General features: G+C 37.5%; 1 protein-coding gene across 1 annotated transcript in view; it reads right to left on the bottom strand.

Annotated features, from left to right (window-relative positions):
• The window catches only part of LOC127617475 (cAMP and cAMP-inhibited cGMP 3',5'-cyclic phosphodiesterase 10A-like), a 150,872-nt gene extending 138,492 nt beyond the window's left edge, over positions 1-12,380 (bottom strand). Inside the window, 1 exon segment of the mRNA XM_052089452.1 lies at positions 10,152-12,380. Coding sequence (XP_051945412.1) covers positions 10,152-10,215 — 64 coding nt within the window. The 5' untranslated portion in view covers positions 10,216-12,380.
• Between the last annotated feature and the right edge of the window lie 886 nt (positions 12,381-13,266).

The raw sequence follows: 13,266 nt of genomic DNA on the forward strand, positions 1-13,266 counted from the left end.
CGTCACATAGAAATAATTACATATTATTAAAATTGTAACGCTTTTACATCATATTAACTCTAACTGTCCTTCATTTTCACTGATTTTGATTAAGAAAATCATTGAACAACAGCATAATCTTTTAATGTAATACAGTAAAACACGACTGTGCTACTGTAATAAGAATTCACCATGAAAACAATGGGAATCGTAAAAGTAAATTGTCTTGACATGTTACGGTAATGAGAACCTTTTTTAATTTTTTCTTCATATTGGTTTGAGGTTAAATATGATCAGGACATTTTGTTACATTTTGTAAGAATTACCCAAATATGTATTCCAGTAAAAATGTATAAACATCCTTAAAACAACATAAATTCAGATAATAAGCAAAATAATATGAAAAGTTCTCAGAGAGAATATTGAATGAAAACCTTTGTAGCAGGAAGTCTCAAACACACACAAGTGCAAACTCCAGCACAAATGTTTACAAATGCATATTGTAAACTTACAGTAAACACACGGTGACTTCCATGGAAAGGTAATTTGTATTATTTCCACTCTCATGGCTTTGGTCATTAGGAGGAAAGGGTACAGGCTATACATGGCCAGCTGAGACAGAGATAAGTGGCTGCTGTAACTGTGTGCTGTCCTAACTAAACAAACACCACATACTGTACAGTAGGGAAGGCCTTTGCTTTGCTTATTCAGAATGATACGCTGTCACTGCAAATCTACCTTTAATCTCTGCATTAAGCTCTGCAGCACTCTTATGGTCTGCAAGCTCTGCCATGTATTGTGGAGGAAGTTACCCATCAGTTACAATGCATCAAGCCATTCAGACAGATTAATAAACTTTCAAAAGTAGGACTTTTAAACATCTCTCACCATACATGGTGAAATAGGTCAATATGCTTAAACTACACTGTGATTAACGGCGGGTTCACACATCCTCCGTGAGCGGGACGTGAACGAGGTGATCGCATTGAATGTTCACATTGGCCTTCCGTCTCGTACGCCAATTTATTTCTTTAATAAGTTCATAATAAGCTTAGGTTATTGCTGCTTCAAGGACAAAAGTGGGCAGTCACGTGCACTTCATCTTTATCAGCACACTGGGTTGTGATTGGTTTATTTTGTGTCTAAACTGTACACCTACATACACAGAATGGCAAAAGGTCTGGCAGATAAATAATTATTTCCTTTATTATGTTATGTTATTCAGTTTACTTGAATGCAGACATATAAATTGTAGTGTACTATAGGTTCGGTTTGATAAATCTGATTTGCTTTTGTGTCTTTTCTATAATCTCCTGATTATTTTAGTGTTGTACTGCACCCAGAGCCGCTGAGCTAAGTGTGAGCCGTGCGGCAAAAACAGGCTCAACGGCGAAACTATCCGCTCACTGCCGCATCTGGGAAACGTCACCTCGCGACTCACACTTTCAGTGGGAATGGTGTAATCTGTTAATATGGGCGCCGAAACAAAAACACGCCGCTCACGCACTGCTCACGGAGGATGTGTGAACCAGGCGTGACGTGCAGTTACAAGACACATATTAACAAATTATGATGACAAAATCAGTTATCAAATGAATCAATTGCTGTTTTAAGTGGTGTATGCTGAATAACCATAGCTGATCCCTTGCAATATTTTGACATATCAAGAATAGATGTTACACAGCATCGTCCCATTTTTAAATGATTGGCAAAAATGTATTTATCAGGTCTAAACAAGGCCTATGATATTCTAGTCCCTAAATATGACTCTTGTCCTGCTTTGGGGAAGGTAAAGTAGGATAAATCTATGGTATTTTTCATTACAGTAATTGCTGAACTTTTTGAAAAGCCTCTCTTCAAAATGCAGCATGACCTGCAAAGATAGAGGTCGAAAGATGGGGGCTTAGGGATTTAAACACTGAAAGCTACCTTGTTTTAAGAAATAATAATGAAAAATAGACTTAATTTTCTAAAGAAAATGTGGGTGGTACACATGCAAAAGTCTCCACGACCAAAATAGGTTTTCTAAGGTTCTCATAGTGGTTTTGAAAGTGTTGCTTGGTGGTTACCCAGTCTGATCTCATGGGAAAAATCTGCGACAGGCAGTACATTTTTATTGCCTGCAAAAAACAATGCTTTCCGAATTTCCTGACTGCCCATCAGTAGCTGAAGCTGGAACTACAGTCGTGTGCATGTGTACATTCTCACTATGCATTCCACAAGTGCAAGACTTGAGCAAACATTACACAATCAAAACATATGAATAGATGTGGCATGAGAGGCAGAGTGAGTCTTCTAACGCACTTCTAACGCACACCCAAACAGCACTGAGATCAAAACATCTCTCTCTTACAGTGATGGGGGAGGACTGTTTGACCTGAAGGCCATCGATGTGGATTTTCATCCAGCCACATCTGGAGAGTTCCTGATTCCAGCAGAGCAGTGGGACCAGAGCGAATATCTGATGAGAACAGCAGAGCCAAAATCTGCTTCTGGACATTCTTGACTTGAGGTCATAATGTAGCTCTATAGAGTTTTGTGTCGAGAGAGAGAATGACATCATCATACGAATATAGTGCTGATTAACAGCGCAATAATGTGCTCATGCCATGGAAATAATTCATGTCTGAGAATCTATTCTTGTGTTTTCTGTGTATAAATGCAGCTCTACAGCCATCACAATGTAGTTGAAATACATTTGGTATTGGTATTGGGTACCAGCATAGCCTCTTAACAGAATGATCTCACACTAAAGTCGAAAACATTAGGTGGACTTTTCATTTGCTGAAATCCGTGTGTGTTTACCAAAATGGGAAGCACTGCCCCAGTGGCCAAAGCGGTAAGTGTTGTTGGGTATATGGACAAGTGTGAGCTCTATTTTCCTTGTGCAATGTCAACAGAGGGGCACCAAAAGCGAGTAGTGAATGAAGTTGTTTTCAGCTGTTCAGGCTGTAATATATTAAAGAGGAATGCGTATTTTATACACTGTACCGTCCAACACAAACCCTAAACATAAACCTAACCATCAGTGTAGTAAAAATGTAACGTTAATGGAAAAATACAACCTCCAAATCGCGCTCGTCCCTGATTATGCGAATACGATGACTTCCTGGTTTCAATGCGGGATCCGAACTCGAGTTTCACATGCTGCCACATTGGAAGGTAAGCATGCTGGAGCTGATGCAAATTTGCCTTATAGGAAATGCCACTTGTCGGTGAGTCGACACAAAAACAACATGTCGACTTCCCGTGTGATCATGTTGCTGTTACACAGGTACAATGAAGAGAGAAGAGAGAATTATTGGGAAGGTTGGGAAATAAGAACAAAGTTCTCAATTCAGAACCAGTTACATTTTTTATGCAATTCCAACAAAGTCTGATGACAACACTTAATAGTACAAAATGGTGAAATCATAGTAAATCGACAGATATCGTAACATATGATAAGATATGAAGACTTGTATTACTAAACAGACCAACCAATATAAAAACTGATTTTATATTGGTACAATTTTAATTGTAAAACTTATTAGCTATCCAACACTTTACATCTGAACAAATGTGGTTACATGTTAGATATTTATTTATTTTGCAATACTGACTGATGTATCTTAAAACCCCAAATGTTTTCTTTATTCCGTAATTCACAAAATGTATTTTCAAATTATTTGGATTAGGGGTTAGACATAATGGTTAGGTTAAGGTGCAACAGATGTCTAGATATTAACTGAAAACTGACTTCAGTTTGTGGATTGACTGATGTAGAATGTAGATTGACCTAATGTAGAACTTTTGCTTTCTCAAAGGCCAAGCAAAGTACTCAATGCGGGAGTGAATCCTCCAAATTTTAATTCCATGTGTGTACAGATTACTGGACTGACTCTTCAGATTCTTGCACCTGTGAAAGGAAACTTGAATGCCACCAGCTTATTCCATTTTGTGTTCGCTGTTTTTGAGCAAAGACATATTATCATCTGATAATGTTTAATTAGCTGCCGTCGACAGAATCGCATGTTTTGTTTTTGCGCGTCTAAGCGGCTGTTATTAAACAGCGGTGTGCTCTAGACAGTAATGTATGTGTTACCCCGAGACCACAGGGCTGGTGAGAGAAACTACAGTGGAGAGAGACTAGAATATATGAATGTATGAAGACACATTCCTCCGTTAGCATTATTTGCATCAGAAGAAGACGGACAAATCTCACACTCTCCAACAATCACGTCATTAAAAATGAGTTGTTCAGTTAGGTTCTGTACACACTGCGTGGAACTTATGAAAATGCTGTTGTCACTACCAGAATTTTCGGGTGTTAATTTGGTAATAAAATGTGGTTGTCACTCCCGTATTTTTACTGTGTGTACAGAACAGGATTAAGCACTAAAAGGTGAACTGACCACTGAATTTAACTGCAGTGTATGCATGACCAAAAGTACGGTACTAGGCTAGAAGAATTGGAATCAGAATTGGAACCAGAAAAATACAATTCATTTCAATTCTCTAGTATGGAAACAAATCGGGACACAGGCAAACACAAATCTGGAACACCACTCGGCTCCAATATGTCAACAGCATGTACCACTATTTCCATGTAACCACTATGCCATGGAGCCAAAAAGCTAGTTGTTATCCATTTTCAAAATGTACAACAGTCACTACAAACCACCAAAAAGATACAAAATTTAAATACTCTGTTCTCGTCCAATATCACAGTTTGTACTGGCCGACGCTGAAGCTGCTGGAAGTTCTTTGGAGTCTATTAAAAGTGTGTTTTGGCCTTTAGATTATAGATGTTGTGTATGTCTGGCAGAGTGTTGAATGTATATTACATGAGACAGTTTCATTGACTCGTGTTTAGTGAAAGGCTGTTTGAGGAGGGAACTCTGATGATCAAACAACATCCAGCTGGGGCAGGAAGTGTCTTCTATGAGCGTTTCCTGAATGACAGTGCAGTGTTCTTCATTGAGTTAAGCACTCTGTATACAACCTATCAGATCACATTAGTGTTGACCTCCAGTAGCCTCAAAAACGGCCATCATACACACTCACGCACTAGGGCAGCTCTGGGGTGTCCAGTAGATCCACTAGTAGCAAGAGTTACAACAGTGTGCTGCTGTGTGCTTCTGCCAGAAATTCTGATTTAAAGCCTTCATTAAACTAAAGACATCTAATCTGATGCAGACTTCAGATATTATTGAGATAATCTTACAAGGTGAATCCCATGAAACCTGTCAAGAACATTTTTCACTCCAAACAAATCTAAAGACATTTTCATAATATTTCCATGACAATACACTCCACCCATTACTGTAAAAGAAATAAAAATGACATATTTATATTGTAAAGTATACATACAGTACATCATGGTAATATTTGTTATACTGTTTTCAATCTACTGATTGAAACAAGAAAACTGTTATACAATTAAAATGACTATATTATATATCATTTAAAATTTTTGATTTATGTATTTGGCAGACATTGTTATGCAAAGCGACTTATGGTTCATTCTAGGTAAAATTAAATTACCAGTTTGCATGTGTCCTGGGAATTGGACCCATGAAGCTGTTGTTGCTAGCGCCATACTCTACCAGTTAAAGGGATAGGTCACCCAAAATTAAAAGTTATCTCATCATTTTCTCACCCTCATAATATTCCAGATGTGTATGACTTTCTTTCTTCTGCAGAACACAAACTAAGATTATCTCACAAACTAAGAATATCTCAGTTCTGTTGGTCCATACAATGCAAGTGAATGGTGACCAGACATTTAAAGGTTCAAAAGAGACATAACAGTAGCATAAAAGTAATCCATACATGTTTAAATCCATATCTTCAGAAGTGATATGCTAGGTGTGGTAAGAATCAGATACATTTTTCCTTCTTTAAGTCCTTTTTTACTATAAATCTCAAATTTAATTTCACTTCCACTTTTGTTCTTCGGTGATTGCATTCTTGGTGCATTTCGCCACCTAATGTCGGAGGCTGGTGAAAGGTGGAGATTTAAAGAAAAAAAGGACTTAAATATTGATCTGTTTCTCACCCACACTTATCATATAGCTTCTGAACATATGGATTTAACCACTGTCTTATGGGTTACTTTTACGCTGAATTTATAGGATTTTTAGAGCTATAGCATTTTGGTCACAATTCACTTGCATTTTATGGACCAACAGAGCTGAAATATTCTTCTAAAAATCTTCATTTGTCATACAATTCTGGGATAGCATGCGGGTGAGTAAATGATGAGAGGATGTTCATTTCTGGGTGAACTATTCAATCTACAGCAACCCAGTAACCAGTAAAGAACATCTGGATGGCATCCTGTGAAGCTCTAGTGAACTCCATGCCCAAGAGGGTTAAAACAGTGCTGGAAAATAATGGTGGCCACACAAAATATTGACACTTTGGGCCCAATTTGGACATTTTCACTTAGGGGTGTACTCACTTTTGTTGCCAGCGGTTTCGACATTAATGGCTGTGTGTTGAGTGATTTTGAGGGGACAGCAAATATACACTGTTATACAAGCTGTACACTCACTTTTAATTTTGGGGTGAAATATGACTTGGACATGTTTTGGTTAAATTTAACTCTGCTACTTTTCTTTACAAAACTGTAGAATCAAATTGAGGATTTGTTTGTGTTTGTGCTTTATTTAGCATTTTATTTAACTTTACTTCAATTAAGTTGTGATAAAATGTTTTTAAATATGATATAAAATGTAATAAGCATCGAATTAATTTAATTATCACCACAAATTCCAGCCTCCACAGTTACACTGCATAGTGTATTTGTGAGGATTACGTTCAGGGAAGATTTTTTTCAACTGTTAAAGCTGCACTGTGTAAGACTACGTAAGCCACAAGTAATAATGTTTTGTTTTTGTTTTTTTAAAGCTGTCGGGTCGGATTTGGCTTGAAATCGCAGGCTAACGTCATTCATCCTTACGCATGTACGTCATGTCAGTAAACTCAGAAAGAAGGTCCGGTTATGTTGCGTGAGTATTGGCTATGGGAAAGCTATGCGGTGGCAGGACATCACTCTCCTAATGGATGTTTTTAACTGATTGGTGAAGTTTTTTTACCTGCTATAATGCTTGCATTTGTTTTCTGGTAGGGTTGTTGAAGCTTATATTGGTTCAATCATCTACTCAACATCATGGTGTTCCAAACATATATGAGATGTAAGACAGAATGACAGCTTCAGTCGCCATTTACTTTCGTTGTGTGGAGAAAAGATGCAATGAATGTGAATGGTGACTGAGACTAACATACTGCCTGAACAGAAATTCTCTAAACAAGTATGCATTTTGTCTGTTTGTATCCATTGAAACGGCACTGAATTACATTTTGGCTATGAGAAAAACACAATCATTAGGGAGCATTTTAAGGTTTTGTAACCTCAGTAAACCCTGTGACATTCCTACGTATCTGTCATCAGTATCCTAACACATGTCATACGCAGTGTCCGAATGTCAATATGTTCAATGCTTCTGTCATGATACCCATCACACGAGGTCATCGTAACAATATTTCGACAATATTGTCCTACATGCACACTTTGAACTGCTATGTACTGTGAGAAACCATATATTAGGAAAAACACAACCATTCCTCTGTTTGTAAAACTTCAATAAAATATTGCAGGACACAATTTTGGCTGTATACACAATTTAATTCTGATAACTTATAGTGGCATCAGATGAAAACAAATGAGAGAGAGAGAGTGAGAGAGAGAGAGAGAGAGCAAGAGAGAGAGAGAGAGAGAGAGAGAGAGAGAGCGAGAGAGCACTGTGGCTCTGATTACGTGGCCTTTTTTTCCATACAAAGCATGACTTGTGGATTTTTTTTGTGAGCTAAATAGTTATATTTGTAATAGGGGTGACGGGGCTAGTTGTCGCAAGGTCTTTGTATGTTGGTATCAATAACCTAGTTAAAATATATATATAATAACTTTTTGAAAATTTTATTCTCAAAACTCAAATTCCAAAATCATCATATTTTTGTAATATCTGTTGAATACAAAAATGCAGAAGACAATGAATCCACACTGGGACACATTCAGGCAAGAATCAACTATATATGAAGGTAGATTTCAAATCAAAGGATGAGAATTAAAAAGTCAGATTGGGTCATTTGATGTGTGTTTAAATTGTATTAATTGTATTAATTACTTATTAATTAACACATTTTATTAATTACTTATTAATTAAGTAATGCTTACTAATAAATGTATTTATATATTAGCCTAATTACAATTTATGTTGGCCAAAACAATGGTTTGCATGTTGTATTTTCATTTTTATGCATTTATGGCAGATTTTCAGTGTGACAACTTACCCCATACAGTGTGTCAATATGCTGGCAACAAGTTGCTATAGAAAATCTATTAAATGAACCATATCGTTTTGGAAATATTCAATACCTTTTTTTTTGTAGCCAAGTTTTTATGTGCCTAAACAGAAAATGACTATTATTTACTGGAGTAAAAGGTGTGACAACTAGCCCCAGCCTGCCCTATAATAGTTTAGTTTTAAGTTTAGTCTTGGGAGTGTAATATAGTTTTTGCTTACACACTTGCTCCAAATTTGGCAAATTTACTGTCACTCACTCATCAGCTGTATTAGACATCCCATCTGGTAACTTGTTTTTTAAAACTAATTCTAGGGTAATATAAAACAAAGTATACTCTTAAATAAATGTACACTAAATAATTTACAAATTGCATATAAAAAAATGTTTACTAGGTTAATGCTGCTAAATAAGGCAGAAATGCGTCATCACAGTCTTTGCACTGAACACTTTATGACTCTGCAGAATTGCAAAAATATGTGCATTAAATATTCCTTCCTCTTTCTTCCTCCCACTATAGGGAAATTTTCACATGCAAATTAGTATCGTATGTAAGACAAGCAACAACAACAACATTCACACATAGTCAGTTCATGGGCATATTTAATAGAAACAGATAGAGGTGAAAAACTTTATCTAATATTTTCTCAGCATAAAAATTATTTAAACTTGTCCCTAAAAAAAGAAGCAAAAATTGAGGTTCCAGTGAGACACATGAGGGACAAACAAATGTGTGTGTGTGTGTGTGTGTGTGTGTGTGTGTGTCTGTGATTATAAATATTATGCCACAAATGCTGTCGATTGAGATGAACTCGTATTGAACACAGAATATTCCATTATATTCAAGCTCATGTCCGTACACATACTCAAACTATAAAGGAACCTGTTGGACACTAGCCATTACTTTTTTTATTTGTATTTTTCTATGACAGGCACAAAGGACCTGTTATAGACTGAAATATTCTTATAATACAATAGTTAGTTGGTTTGGAGACTAAAATACCTCAAAATGCTTGCATGTAGACATTCAGACACTGTAGGCATTTTGCAGTCGTGCCTGGCTTGATCTACGAAAACTTGTTTTTATCCCCCTTTATACCTGTCAAGTAAACTTAAAATGATTATTACTACTGCATGTGCCCTTTAATGCAAGTATCTTAAAGCAGCTGCTCACAACAAGGATTAATAGTGCTATAAACACAGATGTGCAACAACAGCAACAGTATTGCCCAAAGGACAAATATTGTTATGGCCCCTCAGGCTGTTACTAGACAGGTAATGAATGACTAAATGAAATATCATAGGTTCGTTTTGTTACAAACAGGTCTACTGTTTAGCCTCTGCATTTCTCAGCTTGCTCTTGCATTAGATTACTGGGAGAGAAAAAGAAAACAATTATACTGGCTATTTAACATTCCAGTAGACAACAGTTTGTGTCTATCTGTGTGTTGAAGAGGAAACCACAAAAATACAATGTTCCAATAAAGAATAATGCCACACTTATGTAATTAATTGGATAAGACATCACATCTACTGTATATGTCCCCACCCAGTTTCTATTGCACTAAACACTGAAGCACATCTAACAGGTGATGACAGACAATTGTGAACAACTACTTCATTGTAACAGACATAGTCCTGTTTACAGTATAACCGATATTGCAGCCTTCACCACAGAAAATATCATATTGGAAAATAAAACAAGTCAAAAGTTTCTCAGGATGCAGAACATAAAGGCTATACAAGAACAAGAGTGCAAGAGTGCAAGCGCAATAATAATATGTAATTTCCAAGCACGCAAAGGAAATAATAAGTACACATACTTGAGCCAAGGAAACAGTCCGTAAACCTTCGGAAACAGCTTGTTGAAGGCGGACCATCTTCCATGTCTGACCGAAAGCGACTGCGAGTGTAATGATAACTCTTGATGTGATATGCCTCTAGTTTAACGTAGTCCCGCAGCTATAAATGAAACAGTCCGACCATGAAACGTCAGATGACATAAAACGCGTTAAATCTGTGGAGACGCTAAATAAAGCGCCCGTGTGCACACTGTCATATACACTGTATGTCCAGAATTAAGACGCGCCCCGTCCTCTCCAGCAGTATAATGTTGAAAAGGGAAGCTAAAGAAGCGCAGAGAGCTCGACACTGACAGCGGCGGCGTTCGCTTATCTCCTCCCCGGCCGCGCCGCACTCTGGCGCAGCTGCTCCGCTCCGGACTGCTGTAGTGTTTGGATCCGCGTGTTTTTCCCACTGCTCACGAGGGGATTGTGGGCGTCATTTCTCAGGGTTGGACTGTACGTCCTCTTATTTTATGGAGTCGGAAAGGACGTTTGGGAATGAAAATGAAAGCAGTGTGTGAAGACAGAGGGGTGTTTTATGAGGATTTTCATTAGAGGCCATTCGATGTTGGAAACATCTTGGTCCGTTTCGGACAAAAAAAAAAAAACAAAGCGGTGTGTTTGCACTCCTGGATCTCCTCAAGACACACGGCTAGTGTTTTATTTTTTATTTGTATGTCTTTATTTGGTCTTAATCACGGATGTTATTTGTTTTTGTTTTTTACGTGTAAAATGCATTAAATCAGGCTGCCTTAAAACGCCCTTAGTGTTTCGGATGGGGCAACTACAGAACCCAAAACTCAACTGTTTGGTGCTGCGGGCTCTGACGTCAGCACGCGTCAGTCACGGTCTGTGTGTGTGCGTGCGCGCGCGTGTGTGTGTGTGTGTGTGCGCGCGCGCGCAAAGTAGCGGTTTTTAACCACTGTCCGAACTTGTTTCGCGCACGCGCTCTTACTCACAGATGATGAACGGATGAGTTAGGGGCTGTTCACACCGAAAGTGTTGTTGCCTGCGTCTGCTCTGTTTTACCGTTGTTTTTCTGTGTAAACACGCATGAACGTCCATACCTGCTTCACCGAGTCTTGCTGTTTTCAGTGTCTCACGGCGGACTGGCACATTTTTAGACACTGTGTCAAGTTAATAAGAGCTTCAGATTTCAAAAAAGCGTTCCGAAACACCTGCATTCTGTATCAGTCGTTGAACTGTGTCTAGATAGTTTTTTTAGTGTCGGTGCCACAAAGATTTAACATTCTGAACAAGTTCAGGTTGAAAAGAGGGGACTGCTACAATGTTTAACATTATTCCAGATTGTTCTGCAACAGGCAAAGTTTCAGTGCTTGATAAACTGCAAAGTTTTTTTCCCCCTTCTGCTCTAGTGTGCTGAGGGGCCGCTGTGCCTTGTATGTTTACTGTTAGTTATGAATGTTGCCTACAATGCTTAGCCTACATAAAATACAGCCTCAGTGTCAGAATATAAATTCCAGGTGAAAGTAAATAAGACAGAACTATATTACTATTGTGTACAACAAATCCTCAAAGTAATAAAATACTGTATCATGTTATAATGGCAAACTGGACAACAATAAATCATTTTTGGGTTAGCAAATTACTGTAATACATAACAACTGAATTCCAAAATGTTACTGGGTGACGTAGTAGGCTTTGCACACCCTGTTTAAAAAACTGTTTTGTATAAATGTATGTAGGTAAATATTGCTTTTTTTATCACTGTATTTTAGAAAAACTGGAAAACATGCATTAATTATCTTTAGATGATTATTTAATTAAAATTTTTAATGTACTTAGCTACAACGGCTGATAGGATGAATTTAAAATTATGATTTAAAATAAAACGTATGTAATTTTTTTTAAGCAAAGCGTTTCAAAATGGGGCCCCAGCTTGTTCGGTTGCTTGGGGTGTGTGTGTGTGTGTGTGTGTGTGTGTGTGTGTGTGTGTGTGTGTGTGTGTGTGTGTGTGTGTGTGTGAGAGAGAGTGTGTGTGTGAGTGTGTGTGATTGTGTGTGTGAGTGTGTGTGTTTTATGAGGACATTTCTAGTGTCCCCATAAATCAAATTGCTTAAAAACATACATAAACATGTAAAATGCAGAAAGTGTTTTGTGAGAATAGAATCTGTAGTTCATACAGTATAAAAATCTTTATGTCTATGGAGAGTAATAAGAATAGCCACCAAAGTGTGAGTGTGTGTGTGTGTGTGTGTGTGTGTGTGTGTGTGTGTGTGTGTGTGTGTGTGTGTGTGTGTGAGTGTGTGTGTGAGTGTGTGTGATTGTGTGTGATTGTGTGTGTGAGTGTGTGATTGTGTGTGTGTGTGTGTGTGTGTGTGTGTTTTATGAGGACATTTCTAGTGTCCCTATAAATCAAATTGCTTAAAAAACATACATAAACATGTAAAATGCAGAAAGTGTTTTGTGAGGTTTAGGGAATAGAATCTGTAGTTCTTACAGTATAAAAATCTTTATGTCTATGGAGAGTCATAAGAATAGCCACCAAAGTGTGAGTGTGTGTGTGTGTGTGTGTGTGTGTGTGTGTGTGTGTGTGTGTGTGAGCATGTATTTATCACTTTGTGGGGACCAAATGTCCCCATAAGGATAGTAAAACCCGAAATTTTTGACCTTGTGGGGACATTTTGTCGGTCCCCATGAGGAAAACAGCTTATAAATCATACTAAATTATGTTTTTTGAAAATGTAAAAATGCAGAAAGTTTTCTGTGAGGGTTAGGTTTAGGGGTAGGGTTAGGTTTAGGGGATAGAATATAAAGTTTGTACAGTATAAAAACCATTATGTCTATGGAAAGTCCCCATAAAACATGGAAACACAACTGTGTGTGTGTGTGTGTGTGTGTGTGTGTGTGTGTGTGTGTGTGTGTGTGTGTGTGTGTGTGTGTGTGTGTTTGTGGACAAACCTCTCTTTTTTCATTTTGGCATACTACGGCATAGTAACTACAAAGTTTTTTTTATTTTAAAGGCAATAAAATAAAAAAATGACTACTAAACAATCAAATATGATATTATATCTCTGCAAACCTTCATCTAAAATTGCAATTACTGTGCATTATAGCATTAAAATCCCTTTGT

The sequence above is a fragment of the Xyrauchen texanus genome, chromosome 24 (genome assembly GCF_025860055.1).
Source record: "Xyrauchen texanus isolate HMW12.3.18 chromosome 24, RBS_HiC_50CHRs, whole genome shotgun sequence".
NCBI lineage: Eukaryota > Metazoa > Chordata > Actinopteri > Cypriniformes > Catostomidae > Xyrauchen > Xyrauchen texanus.